Source organism: Haliotis asinina, chromosome 4, assembly GCF_037392515.1.
Source record: "Haliotis asinina isolate JCU_RB_2024 chromosome 4, JCU_Hal_asi_v2, whole genome shotgun sequence".
Lineage (NCBI taxonomy): Eukaryota > Metazoa > Mollusca > Gastropoda > Lepetellida > Haliotidae > Haliotis > Haliotis asinina.
In genome coordinates this window covers 76580847-76605453 of record NC_090283.1, presented here as the reverse complement: position 1 = coordinate 76605453, position 24607 = coordinate 76580847, and the positions used below count along the sequence as shown (strand labels likewise).

The 24607-nt window shown below is 39.8% G+C and overlaps 1 protein-coding gene across 3 annotated transcripts in view; it reads left to right on the top strand.

Moving 5' to 3' along the window:
• The window catches only part of LOC137281906 (nascent polypeptide-associated complex subunit alpha, muscle-specific form-like), a 42956-nt gene extending 19036 nt beyond the window's left edge, over positions 1 to 23920 (top strand). Inside the window, exons 2-9 of one of the 3 annotated variants that reach the window (XM_067813619.1) lie at positions 1378 to 1519; positions 2385 to 2559; positions 3975 to 4137; positions 4950 to 5076; positions 6924 to 7104; positions 10675 to 11208; positions 18827 to 20000; positions 20133 to 23920. In XM_067813619.1, the coding sequence (XP_067669720.1) occupies positions 1378 to 1519; positions 2385 to 2559; positions 3975 to 4137; positions 4950 to 5076; positions 6924 to 7104; positions 10675 to 11208; positions 18827 to 20000; positions 20133 to 20755 (3119 nt within the window). In that variant the 3' untranslated portion in view covers positions 20756 to 23920. Of the gene's footprint in view, positions 1 to 1377; positions 1520 to 2384; positions 2560 to 3974; positions 4138 to 4949; positions 5077 to 6923; positions 7105 to 10674; positions 11209 to 18826 lie in introns of all 3 variants that reach the window. The other 2 variants (XM_067813618.1, XM_067813620.1) reach the window with 2 other exon arrangements.
• Positions 23921 to 24607: the final 687 nt, after the last annotated feature.

Here is a 24607-nt window from a genome sequence, read left to right as displayed (position 1 = left end):
ATTCCTGCAATTGACATTAATTCCAAAAGCTTTGGAAAGTCACTGTAAGGCTTTTTATTTATTGCCTGTACGCCATTCATTTCTAAATGAATATGATTTTGGCTTTTTCACCTTTAATTCGTTATGATCATGTTTTTCTGAACTCACATGTTTCCCTTTCGTACCGATACTTGTAGTTGTACATGGTTCGTCAGTTGACTTCTCCTCAACATTTACAGTACTGGGGCTTGCCGTGGTGTCTTTAGGCCTTTCTCCACCAACATTGCTTTCTTCACAATCTGAACCTGCTACTATTTTTTTCAACAGCAAAGTAGCTAAGTATTTTTGACTGGTCGAGACATCGTGTTATTACACGTGACAGTATACACGAAACCGGAAGACTTTGTTACTAGGTGACGACAGTTTCCGCCTAGTTCTGACGGAAATATCCGGAGACATATGAGCTAACTGTCTTCCAACTTTCATTGGCTGGTACCAAGGATGACGCTATGTACATTAGCCAGCGAACTGAAGCAAGCATTTGTGATTGGTTCATTCTTATGACGATATGCAAATGATCAAAGTCCATTATTTAGGTCCATAATATTTTTAACATGCGGAAGTAAATCTTTGTTTACGTTTTGCAAACGTTTCAAACTATTTGCTTTTCGTTTTATTCATTCATCTTTCAAATCAATGTAACATGACAATTCATTTCAAACTGCACCTGGTGCAGTCCAGCAACAGATTCAAGCTGCACACAGCAATTTTTAGCTGCACTGGTGCAGAATTTATACAGCGAATTTGAACGCTGAAGGAGTGAAATGGTATGCGGTTTCCGCGGTTTGTATTGCGCTACAAGGTCTTTGGTTTGGTCTGTTTCGGTTTTGCAGGAAGAACATACTTTCAAGAAAATATCGAAAATCTTGCAAACAATGCATACATTTTGACAACATTATATAATTTCTGGACATTTTAGAAAAAGTATTAAACGGTAATTAAAACAATGATACGAAAACCGACATACTGAATTATTTGATTGTATTACAGGATAACGAACGTAAGGCAAAATGCCGCGGTTCTACAAATACCACGGTATACTGTTTTACCCCTATAAGTGTAATTTGCTATGTATTTGTGGCTTTTGTTTTCAAACAAAGATTGGTGAAAAGTTACGGATGGAGAAAGTGTTTAGGTTCTCTAGGGCCTGTAGAAAATGCTTCAATGGAAAAACGGGTGAATCAATTACAAAATGGATGGCAAGGTGGCTCAGTTGGTGTTGATCACCCTACCATGCTAAGTCTAGACTAGTGAAATAAATTGAATGCAAGTGTTGACTGTAAGGTGAAAAGGTGTTTGTTTTATTGCATATTATTAATGGGATCTGTTTATTTTCAGCTGAAAAGGAAGCTTTTGTTACCTTGGCAACAAATGATACATATGCCTTGGGATGTCTGGTCTTGGGGAATTCTCTTCGTCGTGTGGAAACAACACGGAAACTGGTTGTCATGGTAACGGATGGAGTGACACAGTCAATGAGGTGGGTATGACCTGTTAACAGAATGCAGGGGACCTTGATCAGTTGAAATATTAATGGTTGGGTGGTTAGGATGTATCATGTTGTTGGTGTATTGTTTGGTAGGTGGGGTATATCGACGATAGAATGGAGAGAGGTTTAAGTTTTGAGGGTAGGGGTATATGGATGGTGAGTGAGATATTTTTGGCAGGGTTGGTTGTCAGTGTTCCCGCTCTATTCAGAGCCTTAACTTGAAAATCACTCCGTGGTTTTGAAACTTGACTTAAGTATTGCTTATCAGATAATTTTGTGCCTTTCGCTATTGTAATATCTTTCCTAATTTTACTTTGTTGTGTAGGGTAGTGTTTATCCTGTAAATCTTGAGTATTGGGTAGCCTTTTGGTTAAAGTGTTCGCTCGTCACTCTTGAGGCCAAGGTTTGATTCCCAACATGTGCAATGTGTGAAACCCATTTCTGGTGTCGGGGGCACTGATATTGCTGGAATATGTAAAATAGGGATTTTGATTTTGATAGTTGAACTCTTGGATTCAAAGCTAAATACCTTGGCAAGAAATTAAAGAAATCTATTTTGATTGCTTTGGTTCTCATTTTCTTACCTTCTCAAGTAGCATAGTCATTCAGTGCAAAAATATATAACAAATCATTTAGTCTTTGATTAAAGTCTTTGTTATTCTGACATTTGGTAAAGGTCATCTCCACAGAGCTTGGTGTTATTTAATCATGTGGGGAAGTTTTCATAATGTATGATTTTTTTTAATGATATTTCTAGAATCTTGAGGCCAATTATGGCCTTCTGTGCATATCTACATAAATCCCTAGGGATGGTTTATGTTTTTGATAACTCCAATTATTGTAATGCCAATTTCAGAAACCAGCTGGGCCGCGTGTTTGACCTGGTGAAAGAGGTGGATGTGTTTGACAGCAACGACGCTGTCAATCTCCAGCTTCTGGGTCGTCCTGACCTGAGCTGTACACTCACCAAGATCAACTGTTGGCGACTAACACAGTTTAACAAGTGTGTTTTTATGGATGCCGATACTTTGGTAAGAACTGTTTCTGTTCTGTCATACTCTCTCATACTCTGTCATACTCAGTTTAAAAATGTTTTGTCTCCCGAAATAAGCATCCACCCAAAGAACAGAAGTTTGTGGTTCGATTCCCAGCCATGTAAGACCTAAAGACCTGAAAATATGGCAATTGTTCTTCCCTGCCAGCAGTCGGCATTAAAAGAGTAAAACAGACTGGACAGCATGGAGTCAGTGTAATCTGTCTGAGTGGGGTTTTGATGCTAAACCATTTCAGTGATCTGGCACTATAAAACCAACTTACGTCTGGGCTAGTACATCGCCATATGAGCCAAATATTCTAAAGTATGATGACTAACCCCATTTCACATCACCTTTACTGAGATAAATCACCAGCTTCAAGATAATTTTATTCTTTCTCTGAAAACTTAGTTCATGTGTCTCACAGAGTCACACTATATTCATTACATTTATCTGTTAAGCCATTACATTTTACAAATAGTCAGTGTTGAAGTTAGTGAGTACTCTGATTTGTTGTCTAGGTATCAATCACTGGATTGTTTGATCCCCTCTGCTGTTTTAGACAATAAACACAGCAAAACAAATATTTACCCAGGTTTGATTCTGCACATGCGCACAAATTGTGAAGCCCATATCTAGTACCCCCTTGCCATGGTATTGTTTGAAGATTGCTGAAAGTGACATAAAACTAGGCTCGCTCATTCATTCTGATGTGGAATCGTGTTACACCACAAACCCAGGTTCACTTCGCCACATGACTACAATGTATGCACCCCATTTCCTGTGTTCCTCTCCCCCCCCCCCCGTGATATGGCTGGATTATTGCTGAAAACCAGCATCACTCACTATTTCCCTCACTTACTCATTCACTCACTCAGCTGCACCAGGAGCTGTTGCATCCATGTTGCATCCAACAGCACAAACTGTTGCATCCATGTTGCATCCAACAGCACAAGCTGTTGCATCAATGTAGTATCATTTGCACTCACTGTCTCTCTTGCTTGTCCTCTCTTCCTCCTGCTATCTCTCACTGTACTGAAGTCACAACGATATTGCTTAAGTCTTGTAGTATGAACCCATGAAGTACGGGGTAGAATAGGCCTTCCGCAACCCATGCTTGCGGTAAAAGGCAACTGACAGGATCGGGTGGTCAAGCTCGCTGACTTGGTTGACACATGTCATCTGTTCCCAATTGTGCAGATCGATGCTCATGCTGTTGATCACTGGATTGTCTGGTCCAGACTCGATTATTTACAGACTGCCGCCATATAGCTGGAATATTTCTGAGTGCTGCTTAAAACTAAACTCACTCTCTCACTCACTCACTCACTCACTCACTCACTCGTACATTATGGGCGATGTATGTTTTGATGTTGATTGTGTTTTTGATGACATTGTCAATGACGTTTCAGGTGCTACAAAATGTTGATGAATTATTCGACCGTGAAGAGCTTTCGGCAGCTCCAGATGCAGGTTGGCCCGACTGTTTCAACTCTGGTGTTTTTGTGCTGGTGCCAAGTTTGGAAACATACTGTGCCCTTGTACAATTTGCATTGACGCAGGGAACTTTCGATGGTAAGTCACATTGTTATATTTATTGGTCAGCTTGGTCAAACAGATGCTTCTAATGCAAAAACTGGCCTCTAGGTTTGTAGTTGTCTTTGACGGGGTCTTGGCATATATAAGTGGAAAGTATGTAACAAGGTCTAAACGCCAAGTTTGTTTCAGGACCAACTCAATAATGATGACTGTATACACACCAAACAATGATCACTGTATACACACCAAACAACCATCATGTCCCCCTACACTGAAAACTGCCAGCAATCAGCATGGCTGTAAACAAAATCTGTCAATAACAATTGTATAACTTGATGCCAGTTGTTAGGAGTTTCAAGTTCATGCTTGGTTACTCAGTTGTTCCCTTAGTTTTACCAGGATTTGATGGTTATTGGTTCCACCAACCAAGAAGCCTCATCAGTGCCATATCCTTACTCATGGATAGTGTTAAACATCTCTATATTAAATAATGATATAATAAATAAAACTAGTTTAATGACCTTTCAATGAACGATAGCTCAAGCACTGATCAGTGGTAGGCTTTTGTGATGAGATGTGTTTTGAGGTCTGGTTGGAAAGAACTGAATGTGGTACAGTTCCTGATGTCCAAAGGGAAAGAGTTCCACAGAACTGGTCCTATTTTCTCAAAAGCTCAATCTCATCTGTATATTGTAGCAGAGTGATCCACATCCATTGGTAGTAATCACTAAACATGTGCGTCCGGTTTGAGTCTCCACATTCCAGTAGTAGCGAAATATCGTTCATCTTGACACATCCTTGGTGTATCATGATGTCACAGACAATAAAAGTTGTTGTTTTTCTTCCAGGTGGTGATCAGGGTCTGTTAAATCTATATTTCCATGATTGGGCTACAAAAGATATAGCGAAGCGTCTCCCTTTTATCTACAATGTTGTGTCTCAGGCATTCTACAGCTACCTACCAGCTTTTACACAGTAAGTTGATCAACCTCCTTCAAGCATCTTGCTGACTCTAGGGTGTCCTATTGCTTGTTACAGGGTGCAGTGTTCTGTCATGCCTTTTAAGACTGACTCCTCTGCCCTATAACATGATTAAACGATGCCATTTAGAAAGCGGTCAAATGTAACATACAGTAAAATACATTTATAACGAACTACAAGGGACCACTGAAATTAGTTTGTTATATCCGTAGTTCGCTATTCACGAAAATCCATAGAAAGACGTTAAAACGCACTATACAGTACAACACATTCCTACTCAGTTTATTTGTACATTCATTCATTCATATTACGTTCTTTTCACTACAAAGTCAGTAATCTTACACAGGTCACTCGTCACTATGCACTCGTCATTGAATATATCAGATTTTAGAAGTCTCACGAGTATCAAAAGCTTCTGTCCACATCTCTGGTGTGTGTGGGAGGCATATACACAGGCCTTTTGAGGGGATGCACTTGTAGTTTTCTATTAAATCGCCAAAGACTGAGTTGCTGTGCCGAAAGTAAACAAAACTAGGTTGCAACGATGGGCTTTACGGCCTCCGGCAATCTGATTGGTTAATAATGCAAACTACAAACTACATGGGTGTAAAAACTGGAGTGTGTTTTGTACACAAAAGTGTTAGCCATTGACGTCTAACTTATTGGTCAGATTTCAAAGTGAGCGCCGCTAATTGACACTGATTGAATTTGCTCAATTGACTATTCACACCATTAATTAGTGTTAACTGGAACTGTCGAGGATTTCAAAGTGAGCATCGCTAACTGGCAATGACACTGATTGAGTTCGCTCAGTTCGTTATTCACACCGTTAATTAGTGTTACCTGGGACACGTGGGGATTGCAAATCAGTTCGCTATAGCCGGTAAGTTCGTCATAGAGAATTCGTTATTCACGAGTTTTTTATATGATAACATATAGTGGTTTATTCAGGACTTTTAAAACAGTTCGCTATAGCCGTGAGTTCGTAATATCCGTGTTCGTTATAAAATTATTCTACTGTATGTCATATTTGGGATTTCACTTTCTTAGTAAAGTACAAATTCTAGTACTTTCCCATCCGGGATTCGAACCCGCACCCTCAGAGTCAGGCACCTAATCGCCAGCACACTGGAAGTCGCGATGGCTGAGCGGGCTAGGCAGCTGACTTTGTGTGCTGGCGATTAGGTGCCTGACTCTGAGAGTAGGCTTCGAATCCTGGATGGTACTCAACCAAAAAAATTACTAGAATTTGTACTTTATTAAGAAAGTGAAATCCCAAATATGACGTTTGTTGCCCTAACACAATCATTTAAATATGCACACCTCAACACTAAATGAAAAAAAAAACGAAACCAGAAAAGGAAAAAAATCTAAATCTCGATTTTGATAAATTGAAGCAAAAATGTCAATCTAAGGTGCAGTGTCTGGCCTTAAATTCTTTGTGAGGCCATTCAGACAAGCGCCTAATGGGATTGGGTGGTCAGACTTGCTGACTTGGTTGACATGTCATCGGTTGTGCAGATATATGGTCATGCTCGATTATTTACAGACAGTGCCATATAGCTGGAATATTGCTGAGTGCGGCAAACTAATCTCACTCATTCACTCACCTATTCAAACAAGAACTGCAGCTCATCATAAAGTTCACCTGACTCATATCTTCATGTGTAGGTGTTGTCAGGTCATCAGACAGACAAGTTCCCTATCAGAATAGAACATGTCATGCAGCAGATCAACCAACACCATTTCCCTTTCTTTGTTCTTCAAGCTGTTTGTATATATGCAAAATGTTGTGAAATAACATTCACATGAATGCCAATTTCATATAACTATGTTTTTAGATTTAAAGATCAAGTGAAGATAGTTCATTTTATTGGTGCTGTGAAACCATGGCACCATGGTTTTAATACTGCGACTGGTCAAGTAATGCTGCTTCCTGGAACTGGACACAGCCAGGAGTTTCTCCAAATATGGTGGAATTTATTCATGCAGACCGTGCAACCCACACTGGACCCCTGCGTGGTAGGTCATCTGATTGTCAGTTGTGTCCAGTCGTATTTGCCAAAAGAGGCTCCATAGGGGTTTTCGTGAACTGGCCCTACTCCTAACTCTAGATGACAATGCAAAGGTTACAGATGAATATATTCATTTTTACAATGTTGAATCCTTATAAGGTCAGTGCATTTTTTGTGAAGATAGCATTTCTTTTTCTGATAAGTTTATTAGTGAAATAGGCATGGGAAAACCAAAGTGACCTGAGGGCTATGACTCACAGCTCATTGTTATGAAATTGGGTAGTCCTACCTACTCATATCAATACACATATCCTGCATGTAGTTTAAAAATAGCCAAGTGGTATTACTTAATAGACAAACTTAGCTATTCTTCAGCATCAAAAATATATTGTTGTATTTAGGATCTCTTTGTGAGGTTAGCCCAAGAATATATGGCCTAGGGATGGGGTACTGGCATAAGTTTGATTAATAGAATAAAGTGTGCTTAATTTTTCACTTTTCACTAAATTTTAAGACTTTATGTAAATTTCCATATTTTATTTTTTTGGTCATTGCTGCAGAATTCATTGGTAAGTTGACCATTCCTGCTTTGGGGATTCATATCATTGTCTATACAAATCTCTGTTTTCTCTGCAAAACTATTGCTACTGATCTCAGGCTATCAGCTATCAGACAACACTGGGCAGGCACTTGGTGGACTGGGTACACATTTCTCACTGTACAAGTATTTATTTTGTTTTTGTATACAGCGAACTTTATAACACCACCGCACCATGGGTAGATTCCTACACATCACTACTGCATTGTGGGTAGATTCCTACACATCACCACTGCATTGTAGGTAGATTGCTACATAACACCACTGCATTGTGGGTAGATTCCTACACATCACCTCAGCATCATGCATGGACTTCCACACAGCACCACGTCATTGTGGGTAGATTCCATCTCAGCATTTTTTCATCATGGGTAGATTCCTGTGCAGCATGACTGCGTTGTAAGTAGATTCGTACACAGCACCACTGCATTGTGGGTAGATTCCAACACATCACCACTGCATTGTAGGTAGATTCCTACACAACACCATTGCATTATGGGTAGATTCCTACACCTCACCTTAGCACCACTGCATTGAGGGTAGATTCCATCTCAGAACTTTTTTTCTTCATGGGTAGATTCCTATGCAGCACCACTGCATCATGGGTAGATTCCTGTACAACACCTCAGCATCATGCATAGACATGTATAGAATTCCTTAAAACACCACTGCATCGAGGGTAGATACACAACACTACTGCATCATGTGTAGAACTGATGCATCATGTTTAAACTGTTCCTCAAGCGAACAGTAGCACAGCAGCCGATAAAAGACTGAATAAACTTCAAGCATGACTTGTTCTGACCCAGTGTGAGGAGTTCCCGATGAATGGACCCTATATTCAGATACTTCAAAATACCCAGGATCCACCTACTCTAGTATAGTAGTCCTTGAGAATCTAGTAGCAGTACTCAGAAATGGTCGTATGGTTTTATGTCATAGATTTCTCTGGTCCAGACACATTGAATATGTCATTAGACAAAATGACTTGTGAATTCCTCAGCAACACATGCTCATCACTAGAGGCAGCGGACTGGATCAGGTGGTCAGGCCTGCTGTCCTGGTTGATCCTTATCATCGAATCCAATATTTAGATCAGTGTTGCTGACATTAATCATTGGATTGTCTCATCCAGTCTTTTACAAACTGCATAGCTCTAATATTGGTGAAAAACAAACAAAGGAATCATTCTCTCCATGTTTTGATGAGGTATGGCTGGTGAGTGATGTTTGAGTGACTGTTGCAGAAGAAGTTTTGGGGTGGTGAAGCGAGGATGTGAGGTGGGGATGTGAGGAGCCATGCTCAGAAACCTTTCATACATGTCTACAGACAGGTGTAAACGGCACAGGTGATGCTGTAGTGGAAAGAGTGACAGTTTTCTGTGGGGAGTTAAGTCCCTTTGGCATGCCAGAACACAATGATCATGAGTTCAAATCACAGTTTCACCAACCAGATTGTATTGTTAGATATGTAACAACCATTTCAGTGCTTCCTTCACACATTTTTTCAATATTTTCAGTTAGATAGTAAATTAGTAATGCATTCCCTATTAGGGAATAACTTTAACGTTGTTTTCTTGTTTCAAGGGGAGATAACCTTTTTTGTTCTGGTGATTAGAGTACTGAGTGAAAGTAAACCAATCATGACAAATTTGAATGATTCTGGAAGTCTTTCTGAGATAGTACAGATTGGGAAATTTTAGAAACATCATCACTTGGTGAAAATAGTGTTCTTGTTTCAGTGGTTGTGAAAACATTGTAAATTTATTTTGATGTTGTGCAATGTTGTAATCCTGTATGTGGTGAAATATGTTAACCCTTTACCTGCCAAGATCTGTGGCAAATTTTGGTCTGAAACATGTCAAGACTCTCTATGCATGTTTGTCTGTTTGGCATAGTGTAGCTATTTGGAACTAATTCAATCTGATTTATATCAGATCTTAGCTATGAATACACAGTGACACTTAGAAAGTGGTTAAATGTAATGTTATATTTGGGATTACATTTTCTGGATAAAGTATTGATTATAGCACTTATGTAGGCTTGGCCACCATCTAGCTGGAATTGGTGTAATGGTATCGTACTCCCTCAATTTGTTGGCTTGAGTTTTATCCAGGATTCAAACAATCAACATCAGAATCAGGAGCCTAATCACCTGCACTCAGACATCAGACGTCTAACCCACTTAGCCATCACAGCTTTCTGTGGTCATGTCACCATGGCTGAGTGGGTTAGAGGTCTGACTTTGTGCGCTGGCAATTACGTTCCTGACTCTTGAGGTGGTGGGTTCAAATCCTGAGTGGGACGCAACTAAACAAAAGTTCTAGAATCTGTTCTTTACCAAGAAAGTGTAATCCCAAATGTGCCATGTTACAGACCTTAGTTCTTGCTAAACAAACGTCTGTGGATATCGATCCTAATATGATTCAAATCAAAGGAACTTTTTGCAAACTTTGCCCATTGAGGTGACTAAGAATGCAAGTAGCCAATCTGAAAGCCCCTTCCTTGAGTTCTACAGCTGTAGTCTCAAATATGACAACTCCTTTTTCTATTTCCTTGCTGTAAGAAACACCAACAGTCAGTGGAGGGAAGGCCTTGACCAATCATGGGATGTACACAGATCTTTGTTAATCAGTCACGAGAACTCAGATTTGATGAAATGAAAACAAATTTTGTTCCATTTCCTAAAGTCTGACTTTTTGTGAGTGGTCTCGGTTAACTGTGTGGCATGTTATAGAGGGTTAACCTATTTTGTAGTTTTATGTTATATTTCCCATTTCTTCTTAACACCTGTCACCCATCGTTTCCAATCTGTTTGATAATTTCTCTAACCCCTTTCAAAATTAGACAAATTAATTCACTCAGAGATGTAAAAAACAACTGCCAGCCATGTTTCACTAGCAAATGTTCCCAAGACTTAACGTGATTATGTCCTGTAAGGATATGAAATGGCATTGCAGCACGCTCTGTTTATTTACAGACGCCGTTTTTACGTTTTGAGTTCGTGTCAGGAAAACAACATGATCAAGCTGAAAACACTCGCGAAACATCTCATCCAGAACCCCATTCACAACCCACCTATCAAGTTGTCTTTCCTTACGTTCCACCAACACTGGACCAAGTCTTCTATGTCCCTCCTTCCCATGAAGCAACACACCATTCTGAGGAATCATGGGATAGCAAAGGTCCTGATCCGTGTGTTGTTGAGATTTCATCCACGCCTGTTAGATCATATATGAACATAGAAACCCATTATTCTGAAGAACCTTTATCCCAAATTGACCCTGACGGCCCACCTGGAGATCTCTATTCTGCTAGTGAGTTAGAAACAACCCTCACTGTAGAAGATAAACCAGTCGAAGATGAGACTGGTTCCACAGATGAGTCACTCGAGTGCTCTGGTGGTTGCCATGGTGATAAAGACCCAGATGACCTTGAAACTGATGAAGGTCATGGGTCACACCCAGTTGGTAGTGAGGATGAAAATGGCAATATTATTGATAACACTTTCGTGGTAAGTTTGAAAATGGCTTACTGTGTTTGTTTGTGATAGCAATTCATTTGATTTGGAACTCTGGCAGTATGTTGAAGTTGAATCAAACTGAACAGAGAACCTCACATGTGTGTATTTTGATATCTAATTTATCAACACTAGAGGACAACAGCTTGAGAAGTATGAGGCTTGCCTAAATGTGTAAACTTTCATTGACAGGTGTTGATTTTTGTTTTATCAAAGACATTCGGATGATGTTCTTTTTATCATCCAAAATCATGCTTCTGCTGTCATTTGGTTTTTAAACAGAAATACCAAGTTCTTGTTAAATAAATACCCAGCATATCCAGAGAGTGATATCTGATTGTGACCTCATTGAATCACAATTGCTTGCAAAGCAATTTTATGCAATTTCATCGTAACAATATGTCCAAAAAGATGTGGGTTCATCTTCAGCAAGTATATCCTGTGGAAGTCAGTTTTGGATGATAAATATATGATTTCCTTTGATCACTTCTGATGTAGATCCCTTCTTCCTTAATTGAAGACTTTTCTTCACCATTCCTTGTTTAATAATTCAGTGCATGTGGCATGTAAACACCTTAGTACACACACATTGTTGTTCTAACTCTTTAACTTGTCAGAAGAGTGGTACTTTGCAAAGGAGAGCAAAATGAAGGGGCATTGTATATAATATAATATCATATTCAAGATTATTGTGCATACATGGTGACATGTGTCAGAGCAATGAATATACTGACACCTGTCCTCATGTGTCTGTGTTTGTGCGTCTGCTTGTACCAGTGTGTGTGGCCGCTTGTGCTCATCCAGAGCATTACCAATATACTGACTTACGTCCACATGAGTCTCTATCAGTATCTGTATTTGTCCGTCTGCTGGTATCAGTATGGATGGCTGCTCATACTGGGCCAGACCAATACCTTAAACTGACTTATGTGCATTTGTATCAGTATTTGTATGTCTGCTTGTTCCCATGTGTGTGGCTGCTTGTGCTTACGCAAACCAGTATCATATTCTGACTCATGTCCACCTGTGTCTGTGTGTCTGCTTGTACCAGTATGAGAGTGAATTTAGTTTAACATCGCTTTTAGCAATATTCAAGCAATATCACAGTCAGGGACACCAGATATGGGCTTCGTACATTGTACGTATGTGGGGAATCAAACCAAGGTCTTTGGTGTGATGAGTGAACACCTTAACCATTAGGCTGCCTCACCAACCCTGGACTAGCATGTGTAACTACTCATTCTAGGTTAGACCAAAACCGGGCCCTATCCTCCTAATGAAATATCAGATAGCATGTTACAAGTATTGTGAGTGAAGCAACCAGGGATTGAACCAGCAACCTTCAAGTCCCCTGGCAGAGACCTGTCCACTCGACCACAGAGGTGATCTGTAAGTTGGGGTAGTAGTGGTTGATTTGTGGATTCCTTCATCACCGTGCACATGGAGAGATGATCTGGCTTGATCGTCTCATACTCTGAATGTGCTGGACTCTCTCATATTGACCACTGTGTCTGGATTAGTATAGGCTTTGATATAGTTGTAAATTTGCTGACTTTACTTTAAATCGAAAAAGCCCCCAAAACAACAAAAACTTTAGTACTTGATGCTTTCAAAGAACTCAAATCTTTATCACGGTTTCTATAGTTGTGAAATAGTTCAGACAGGAAGTAATGAAAATATCACCATGGTAATCCATCCTTGCCCTCACAATAACATTGACCGTAGTTATACAGGGGTAGAAACCATTCATTATATTTAACAAGTCACGAACCTCTTTTGGGATTAGCGCTTTTTTGTACAAAGGAGAAAACCAGAAGTACCCAAGATATTTGCTTTTACTTCAACCAAGTAACATCGTCATCTGTCCCTGATAATAGCAAGGACTCCATGGATGAAGATTATGGAGGGCCAATCAAGATCAGGAAAAGGACAACTAATCTTTTTTTTCGTCATAAAAAGCACTCTGAATATCGACCCTTGAATTAAATATGTTAACAGATAGACTAGAATGGAACAAAGGTTGATAAAGATAAATGTTTCATGACAGTGTGTGGGCAAAAATACACACCCTTATGATGTGCTCTTGACTTCTATGATAAACTGTTCAGCTGTATTTGATGAGGGATTATGCATTTTTTTCTTGTAACAATAACCATTCTATTTAAATTTTAATCAAAAGGGAAGTTAGATTTAAATTCAAGTCTTTTAAGGACATTTAGAAGTGGAGTACATAAGAAAAACAAGATTCAAGGATGTCAACTTCTTTCTTGTGAATAGTACAATGTTTTGGAGTGTGTGTTTGTTTGCATCAGGTGGGGAAGGATGGAAGAAACACTTATACAAAAAGGAAGTTGATATCTATAAATTTTACTTTTCTTACAAGATTTATTTATCTGTTTTGTTAGTTTAATATTTCCATGTTCTCTTATTTTGGTTCAAGTTATTATTTGATAGTGGTAGGGTTCTACTTTTATCTATTTAATGACCACTAGATGCATAACATAAACACAGACATTTTGTATTGACTGGCACTCATAGTGAATACTGAATTACCCATCTTGATGAGATATTTTTTTAGAATTCACCAGGAGAGTTTGCACCGCTCTCAGCCATAAGTATTAAGAACATAAATGTTTTGGAAACTGTGAGAATGAGTGGCTACAATGAACACAAATGCGGTGTACCTTGACACTGTCCTTGGCATGGCAGTCAAGGCAGAGTTCTCTCCCTTGGCTTCATAGGGCTCAGCAAGCATCAGCCCACTTCCACACACTGTAAGGCACATACACCTGGATTAGCTTGCACCTTGATGTTTTCCACAGAATAAACATGAATATTAGTCATTCAGCATCATCTAAAAGCGTCCATTCTAGTGACAAAGACAGCTTTTGTGGTTCATCTGTTTGGAGCGTTTGCTCGGTCATGATGACAATTAGTTTTTCATGCATAACTGTGTGTATATGGTAGAAGGATCTGAGGAGGGATCTAGGAGCAGTAATTTCACAATTTGACAAATATATTACAAATATTCCTGCTGTGAAGCTGTGTTTTTAATCTTCTCTGGAATATTTTCAACTGCTCGGACACTCAAACCTGGGCTGTGTCAACAACAACAGTCATACATCCAGGTGCATACATATAGCTCTAGAGTATTCATGAAAAGGTTTGCTGCAATCTTTGTCAGATGACAGTTGAAATAATATTTAAGATTGCATTACTTAATATAAATGATTTTCATTCCAGTCATTTTTTAGTTGAATACCTATATTCCCTAAAAATTAGAAACATCTTGTAATGGTTCATGACAAGAGTGATGTATTATAGTCTGGAATTATTTTGGTTTTATTTATTTTGATAATTTATAAAATTCAATTTTTCAATCCTAGAACTATAAGAAAAAGAATGGAACTGTTGTGTATAGAAGCAGACTGTACAATATATGTAAATATATTATTCTTTTTATTTGCAGTTAATGAAAATTGTCTATTATTTAATTCATTCAAAAATTACAATATTCTTAGCAATGGTTTGCTCTTGAATTAAAATGAAAATTTTGTAATCTCAGGATCAATTTGTAAAGATGGTGATTGATGCTTTCACAAAATGCATGGCAGTCGGCAGGGGAGGTACCGAGGTTATTGTCTCATGATCAGTAGCAACAAGAGTACAGAACACATCAGTGTAATATTCCTAGTGAAAATAGCACAAAGCTGTATGTCCACGCTACATGAAGGTGGGAGTTAATTGATTCTCCACCCCTGCCACAACACAGCCTGTGGGGATGAGCAGGGTCGTAGTGACCCTACAAAATGCATAGCATGCAACAACCACTTGTGTGACCTTGTGTTACTCTCAAGGACAGTTAGGTGACCTTCACCTTTAGAGTTCTCTTGGATGCATGGTAGTTGGGAGAACCATTCATATTGGGGGGCATCTCAAAATTTTCTTTTCCTTTTTTTCCATGTGACATCAGAAATGTTCACTTCTTCATGCTAGTGTCTCAGATAAGATGTTATTTATTTACTCTTTAATGACTTTTCTTTCCAGAAGTATTTGAAAAGAGTAGAAATGGTTGATGTGTACAGTACTGTTTCTTGTATGATGTGAATAGTATATTTTTTAATTGGTCCCTTTGAAATATCACACGACTTGGAAAAATTCAGCAAGTGTTTTTTGTTTGTTCTGTTAGGTTTTGCTTTTGTTTTCTTTGGGGTTGGAGTTTGCAGTGAGCCAGTGTGCTGTATGTTAGTTGGTAAATGTGGAAGCAAGACTTCCCCAGTCCCCAGTCCTCCACTTTGGCTGGTATGTGTGTGTGCCCTGTTGTATGTTGTGTACTGGCAAGTACCTGCTGTATCCTGGTAAACACATGCTGTATCCTACCCACCCAACATGCTTGTGCTGTATTGTGTACAGTGACAGTATGGGTCAAGGGGAACAATGAAGGTCAGACAGTATAGTCACAGATAATGGCAGACATGTGCAAGGACTTGCTTTAGAGTTGAGGCATAACAGGTGATATTCATTGTGGTATCTGTGGGTTTTTTTAAACAATGGTCATGGCCTATAACATGGTAGGGTTACTGAGTGAGAGGTTAATGCAAGAATGCCATCTTAGATGAGTCAATATGCCAGTGAGCTGTGATATATTGCCCATGTGTTAGGAGTCTGGGTAGGAATCTTTGTTGTAATTTTGTCAGAGTACATGTACTTGTAAACTGGCTATGCTTGAGAGGTGTGTGTGTGTGTGTGTGTGTGTGTGTGTGTGTGTCTGTGTCTGTGTCTGTGTCTGTGTCTGTGTCTGTGTGTCTGTGTGTCTCCCAAACACCTGCTATGCGTTTTAAATCTCATGATCTTGGGGTGGATAGGGTGTAAAGTACCTGCTGCTTGGGTTTATAGCTAAATGGATGCTATGATGTGTGAAGGAACTGTTGTTGGGGGTATAAAGCACCCGCCGTTGGGGGATGTAAAACACCTGCTGTTTGGGGGTGTATAGCACATGCTTTTAGGATGTTAAAGTACCTGCTTTTAGGTACTGTATAGTATCAGCTCCTGGGAGTGTATAGCACATGCTGTTAGGGGGTTAATGTACCTGCTGTTAGGTGCTGTATAGGATCAGTTACTGGGGGTGTATAGCACATGCTGTTAAGGGGTGTATAGTATCAGCTACTGGGGGTGTATAGTACAGGCTGTAAGGGGCTATAGAGTACCTGCTTTTAGGGGTGTGTGGAGTAAATGTTGCTGGCAGGTGTCAGCATCTGCTGTATGAAGGGTGAAAGTACTGGCTGCTGGTGGGGGTGTAAGCACCTGATGGTTGGGATTTGTAAAGCGCCTGATACTGAAGGTGAAAGCACCTGATTTTGGGTTGTAATGATGAAACTCTAAAGATTGGTGTGTGTGTGTGTCTGCATTCCTGTTGTCAAGCAGCTACTGTTTGTATTTTGGCAATACAGATATCAAACAGTGTATACTTGCGAGGTTGGGGTTTTTTTTTCAGACTGATATTTATGACCTCATGAAAGTGCTGCATTAAAGCTTTGAACCAACTCTGCCTTTAGAAAATGTCAATCACTGTCAAAACTTTCCATGAATCCCAAACACAGGAACAAATCACATGTTTTACACCTGTTTCACACTGCCTCACATTCAAAAATACTGTGTCACTTCAAGCCTCTGTGAATAAGTCAGTAGAGTAATGCTTCAGTGGTCTTGTCCTGACATTTTATGTTTTTATATGACATGCTCTATACATTCTGAGCTTTGGCTAGTCTTTCTTCCTGTCGTTAACACATTGCTTCATATATCAACTCCTGTTACCCAAGGTAGTCCTGTGGTTGGTGTTTGTTTGACACACCAGGTTCTATTGCCAACATGGCTACACAATTACCTTCTACCCTACTGTATCACTGTATCAGTACAACAATATGTTTCTATCTAAATGCATATTGTCTCTGTATATACTCATGCTGCTCACCCTGCTTCAAACAGCTTATATTCTCAACTTCCCTGATTCCTGCTTATGTTTATCATTCAACAATAAGCTCATTACTTCAGTCACTGTAGCAGCTGATCGGACTCTTTTGTTTGCCGTCTACCTGTAGCTGGAACATTGCTGATGTAAAGCAACAGTAGTGACGACCCTCACGGTTCCTGATACTCAGTAAAACAGGGATTTGTGTCAACCAACAAAGAAATCATTTTCTAGACACAAGTCTTAAGCAGTTCTGGGGTGATGGGGGTAGCCTAGAGGTTAAAGCGTTCTCTCATTACACCGAAGGCCCGGTTCGACTCCCCACATGGGTAGAAGATCTTAAGCCCTGTTCTGGTGTCCCCTGCTGTGATTTTGCTGGAATATTGCGAAAAGCAGCGTAAAACCAGCCTCACACCCTCACTTAAGCGGTTGTCTTTAAAAGTTCTTAAGTTGGTATAGAAATATCACAGTGTTTTCTTGTAGTAGTAGCTAACTGGCATTTTATTGAGGCCACAATTGATAAAGAGGAATCGGCTTTAACCTGTTACATGGTTTTAACATCATATATCATATAAAATTCTAAAGTGAGAGAGAACTTAATTGTGAATTATGTATCAATTCCTGCTGCGCTTTGTACCTTCTGTCTGTAGTTAGAAGTGACAAGTGAGTATTGTGGTGTTAGGGTCTGTGGCTTTGTCAGCTATTTGTACCTCACGACCATGGATCTTTGTTCATACTTTTGGTCAGTGTTATTTTCCTGGTAAATCTATTATTTACAGGCAGGCAATAGATTACAGGAATGTTTTTGTCAACTATGTTCACTGATTTTTCAGAGGCAGTGGGATAGCCTTCTAGTTATAGCATTCACTTCTTATACCAAAGGTCTGAGTTCTATTCCTAACATAGGTAGAATGTGCAAAACTCTTGTGTGAAGCATCGTCTCAGGGGCCATAAACCACTGTGCACAGTTACCTACCTTGGGAATGGCAGAAATTGCCGATCAACCCCACACCCATGCTCACGAGTTCTTCAATACGTAAACCACTTGCAGAGTTACCTACCTTAGGAGTGGCAGAAATTGCTGACCACCCCCATGCTCATGAGTTCTTCATTGCAATAACCACATATGAATCCAGCATCACTTCAGGGTCTTCTCCCACATTCAGCTGATATGTTGTGAAAATAATTAAATACTGTTTAAAGCAGCATTCAGTCCCATTTACTCACTCATTCAATCTAGACATCACAAAGTGAAAGGCAATTTTGATAAATGATGTCATATTCAGTCTTGTATGTTTATGTTATCGTTACATTATCAGCATTGTGAGGATCCTGTCATACACTTTGGTGGTGGGGTAGCCTAGCGGTTACAGTGTTGGCTTATTGTGCTAAAGACCTGAGTTCAATTCCCCTCATGAGTACTGTGTGTGAAGTCTCTTCCATGATATTACTGAAATATTGCTGAAAATGGTGTAAAGCAAATGACTGCTTAGTAAAGGTAGTTGTCCATCATGTTTCATATAATTCTCATTGAAAGAATGAAGAAATTGAAATCCACTGTCAAAGTGTCAGACCTTTTTCTAACCTAATGTACTTTCTGAACAGTTGTGATTGTTTGAGTGATCTCTGTTTTTCTCTACCTAGGGCGGACTTGTAGGACAGTTAGCCAGCCTTGAAATTGATGGTGGAGTTGGCAGAACAGGTGGAATGGTGTATCTGGATGACAGGGAACGCAAGCTGGCCTGGGAACGGGGGCAGATGGACTACTTGGGGGTCGACAAGTTTGACAATATCATGAGAAAACTTACTGAAGAAATTGGTGACCAGCGCTCACCTAGCCCAAGTAAAGGAGGAACACCACCCTTAAGTCGAGAGACTGATGATGGAGGTGATGAAGTAGCCGCTCGCCCCAAAGGAACTGAGGTGCCCCCAGAAAGTACTGCTGAAATAACACCAGGTACAGAACTTCCTGATGATGCTACTCCATCAGAGGATGCCTCTGACACAGATGTTGTTGCTAGTGAGACATTTGTTGTAGCTTTAGATCCATCTGCAGGTTCAGATGAGGTTCCGGTAGCTAACGTAGTTCTCTCTCCACCTGTAGATGAAGAACCTGCCCCTGTAGCTGCTGATGAGGTGTTAGAAATTGAAGTTGTATCCTCCCTTGAAGCCCCCTCTCCGGAACCAGAGGTTCCTTCCCCTCCCCCTCCTGGTGCTGATGAAGCACATGCTCTGGCAGCTGATGCACCTTCAGAGCCTCTTCCAGAACCCAAACCAGAACCCGTTATAGAAGTTTCACCAATCCCAGTAGAACCAGTGTTAGTTCCAGAACCTAAATCCGAACCTGTTAAAGTGGCAGAACCTGTTATTGAGGCCCCGCCAATCCCAGGAGAATCAGTGCTAGTTCCAGAACCGAAAACAGAACCTCTAAAAGTGCCAGAACCTATAAGGAAGCAAGAAATAGAACCTGTCCTGACTGAGCCTACCCCTGCCCCTGAACCTACTATCCCAGCCCCTGAACCTAAACCCAGTGTCCCAGCACCAAGCCCTAAGCCTCCTGTTCCTGCTGCCAAGCCAGGATTACCAGCAGTCTCTACAAAACCAACTCCTCCCTCGCCTGCACCTAAACCAGACGTCACCCCTAAATCCCCCACCACTCCGGAGCCAGCTGAGACTGCCGCGGCACCTAAACCTGCTGCTGCATTTGCCCCCAAACCATGGCAGAGGCAGTATGGTTCACAGTTCACCCCCAAACCTGCCCAAACAGCTCCAGCTGATAAACCTTATGGCTCTAAACCCTGGGAGCCCAAACCAAAACCTTCAGCAGAACCCAAACCTACAGAATCAAAGCCTGCAGTTGAACCTAAGCCTTCCCTAACTTCTCCAGCTGCTAAACCTTTTGGTTCTAGACCATGGGAGACAAAATCGAAACCTGATGCAGAACCCAAACCAGCAGAATCAAAGCCTGTGGTGGAACCTAAGCCCTCACCAACTTCCCCTGCTGCTAAACCCTTTGGTTCTAGACCATGGGAGACAAAAGCAAAACCAGCTGCAGAACCAAAACCTGCAGAATCAAAGCCTGCAGAACCAAAACCTGCAGAATCAAAGCCTGCAGAACCAAAACCTGCAGAATCAAAGCCTGCAGCAGCACCAGCAGGAGCAGCACCAAAGGCTGCAGCCAGACCTGGTCCTACTTCCTTGATATCATCATCCCCATTTATGAAGGCTGCAGGCACAGCATCCAGTGGGGTATACGCTCCCAAACCATGGTCATCTTCTGTTGGTGCTAAGCAGTATGGATCCGTAACAGGACCAAAATATGGTGCAGCAGCTGCATCCTCATCAACACCATCAGCAGCAGCCACAACACCCAAACCCACCTCGCCGCCCAGTACTGCTCCCAAACCGTCCCCAACTGCCCCTGCAACTGCCCCTGCAACTGCCCCCAAACCTTTTGCCCCGGGAACTGCCCCCAAACCTTCTGTGCCAGCCCCTGCCCCCAAACCTTCTGCACCGGCTCCTGCCCCCAAACCCTCTAGATTTGGGGCATATTTCCCTCCCACAAAGAAATGAGTTCTTGCCATGCATGTTAATGTGACTGGCTGCATAATTTGAGAATATGTATCTTTGTGGTGCTTGATATATGTAGGGCTCTTGAGACTATGATGAGCAGACTGATATCCTCCATTGTTCAGGGCAATAAAATACAATACTTTATATGCCCTGATTGTTTCATTGATAGTACTGGAGTATTGCCCAGGTTACTTCACAGCCATTGGTGGAATGTTATATGCAGAAATAGCATATATTTTGCCAATGGTGTATTATAGTGATTTGTGTGAAATAAAGTCTAGAATATTATGTTGATCTGAATGATTGTGTGAAGTACAAGTGCAGATTATATCTTAACCGTAATGATTATGGGAGTATCTATTGCCCTGAATGTTTGTTTGATATACAGAGGCATTACATATATTACCCAAAATGTTTGTGAGACATAGAGACGCTGTACCTATGTTGCCCTGAAAGTTAGCGTGACATACAGGGGTAGTGTATATATCGCCCTGAATGTTTGTGTGACATACAGAGGTAGTGTATATATCGCTCTGAATGTGTGATATACAGAGGCAGCGTTTATATTGCCCTGAATGTTTGTGTGACATACAGAGGTAGTGTATATATCGCCCTGAATGTTTGTGTGATATACAGAGGCAGGGCATATATTGCCCTGTACAGTGGAGGATTACTGTTTTTCTACCGCCATGGATTAAATCATGGATATCTATATTTGGTGTGTTAGTTGTTTGTAATTATGGATGAAGATTTCCAATATGAAAGTGTTCCTGCTAACCCATCCCAGAATGCATCTACTGACGGATTATGTAACTAGTCCCTTGGTATAAGCTGTATTCTATGTGCATTACCTATGATGTCAGTTGTGTCTGATAGTCAGCCATCTATCCAATCATATGACGCTGCGATCATTATTTCACTAGACCCTCGGTGCTTGTAGCTAGTCTTTTTCTCCTCGAATGAGACAAAAATGTTACGATGTTTATTATTTCTATTTTATTCAGTTTTATTCTCAGGCAAGCAGACTTAAATAGAATTTTGTATCCATACCCATACAAGGTTGCACATGACCTGTAATTCCTGCTGTTTCTATTTACCAATTTATTGACTAAATCTTTTTCAATACTCTACAGATGTTTAAGATAATGCAAATCTACAGACTTTCAGAATTGAATGAGACTGAAGTGTGTGTCCCTAATAAGACACTGGTAATTTCCAGGTGTAATTTTATAGATCATTGTCTCAGTGCATGGCTAGCATTTCTCCAAACCAACCAATCATGAACACTTCTGTCTCTCTCAAACTGCTGTCGTTTACAGCCCCATATTTTGAAAATGACAACCTAAAATATTTAATGAGTTATCTGTACGTGAGTTAAATGCATTCATTTGCCACATAATTGTTTTGAACCCTCTCTGTTGAAATAGATGTTAACTTGTCTGGGAGATATGATGAATCCAATACATGTCAAACATTTTTGCCTTTTCTCATATGTCATCCTACAAAGTGTCCTTTGTAATGATCTACAATGCCTCAATGTCTCATGATATATGCAAGAGGCATGCTTGACCAATGAAGCCATTATTCCTTTATTATGCTCAGTATCTACGCTCATGTTATTTCATTTTATTCCATTATATTTGTGAAAGATTATATTTATTGCAGTCATGTCGGTTCATCTTCATCCTGCTTGTTCTTAGTTTGTTTCAGTCCCTTGGAGCCATCTTTTGGGTTACCATGGTTGCATAAATTTTACCATGTTGCATGTCAGTCTTCTGTATCTCAAACGTTTTCTTTTTACCTTTCTTTTTTATGAAAGTTTTGGAAATTTTTACATTTGTTCAATGAGTATTTGAAAATGATCCTCCACTTGTGTCTATGAGTCGAGAAGATTTCTGAATGATGAATGCATTTTCAGGAATCTATGGATTATATTTTTGGCATATCTGAAATATTAGTTTTCCTTCCAGGCATAGCAACACATGCCATAATGATTATGTGTACATTTGTTTTCCCAAATTGCCATTTTCTCGCCAGAAATACACATCTAGTTTCTATCTGCTTACCTCATACAGAGCATGTTAGTAGAATGTACCACCACATCTAATAGACAGTTAGCTACTGGATGTGGCAAACAGTGCCTCTGTTTTGAAATTGATGATGAAATGTCAGTACATTGAGGGTAGCATGGTTTTGAAACACATACCCTAAAATTATAGAAAGCATGCTTGATTGGCTAGTAGAATTTGCATGGAGTGAGACAAATGTCTTTTCAATTATTTTTTGATAATTTACTTGAGAATGAAAGTTCATTGAAAAGGTCACTGTTCATTGTTAAATTTTGTCTTTTTGGGAAGAGTCATGAATAATTTTTATTTTTTTATTTTTAATTGTGAAATACGTTTCTGAAAGTATGTTTATTTTACGGAAAGTTTCAAATATGTCAAACCTGAAAAATAAGTGCCTGGTTCAGTACTCTCATAGTCACAATTTTGAAGAAAATAGTTCATTATATTGTTTACGTTTTTGGCGTGTGTCCCCAGCATGGTATAAATTCTCTACTGCTTCAACATGACAGTGGTGTGTTGCCACTCTCTCTCTCTCTCACACTCTCTCATGCACTGACACAGTCCCAAGGAAGCCATGACCTTGGTAGCATGTAGACATTCTTAATACTGCTTATGCTCACATTGAAATTATCTTATGTGAAATAGTTGCTTATATATTTTCAAAAAAAGAGAGGTTAGGATGTATGTCAGTGTTAAATGTTACACATTTACTAAGAGCCATGCATTTCACCAAAAATGACTCATTTGGTCCTCAGAAAGTGTTGTAGGCTATGTCAAGTTGAATTAGCTTGCTTTGGCTGTCTAATTTAAATCGAATTAATTTCATTGTGAGTTTTTGAACTAGGAATCAAAGACGAACATTTTATGCTTGCTTTTCGCATCAAAACCAAATTACTTTAATTATTTCTACATGAAAAAAAAACAGTGTCTTTTCCAAGCTTCAGCTTTGAGTGAGTGAAATCACTTTTAGAGTTATCTCCCCTTGCATTGAGTTTGAATCCTTCTTCATCTGTCATTCATGTTTTTAGCTGTTGAACGATGACATACTAAACACATAACAATTAGCTTTCCTGCCTTCTTCAGTGGAGTATCAATACACTCAATTGCCTCGTATGATTTGTCCTACATTATGTGGCATATTAATATGAATAATTTGGCACTGATAACAAGTAGTCCAAATTTATTTAGTAATAATTATTGTAGTAATTTACTACTTCCACCATATTGAATTCCTAATAAATGTATTATTAATTTCTGCTTTGAGATTTTTGTTTGGCTGCGATCCTTGTGTAGTTGAAAAAGTCAATGTTGGATATATCTTGTCATGACATACTGCATGGAAATGTAAGTGAAGACGTTTTGGGATTTGATCAAACTACAGTTACTGTAGTTAGAATGAAATCATTGGGTATTATCTTGAATTCCTTCAGAATTATCATTGAAACTCCACTATATATTTCTCTTGCTATTTTACAGCATTAACTCAATAACTTTAGTTTTTATCAACAATGCATGTGTTTGCAGGCAACTGATCGACACCACGCTCCGTTCGATTGCTCATTTGTTCATCTGCCACACTGATGTTTGAATCTGCTGGACAAGTAACCTTGACCTTGATGAGCTGGCCCTAACAGCATGCTGGGAAGCCTACGTAACCATGGCAACATCTGAGATCTTCAGTTGGCTTGCTGCTAATGTAACGTCTATCTTTCTTTTGTTATGGCCGACTCTTGTAGCTTTCTACTACACAATACTTGAATGTGGTCGTCGCATGGACCTTGTG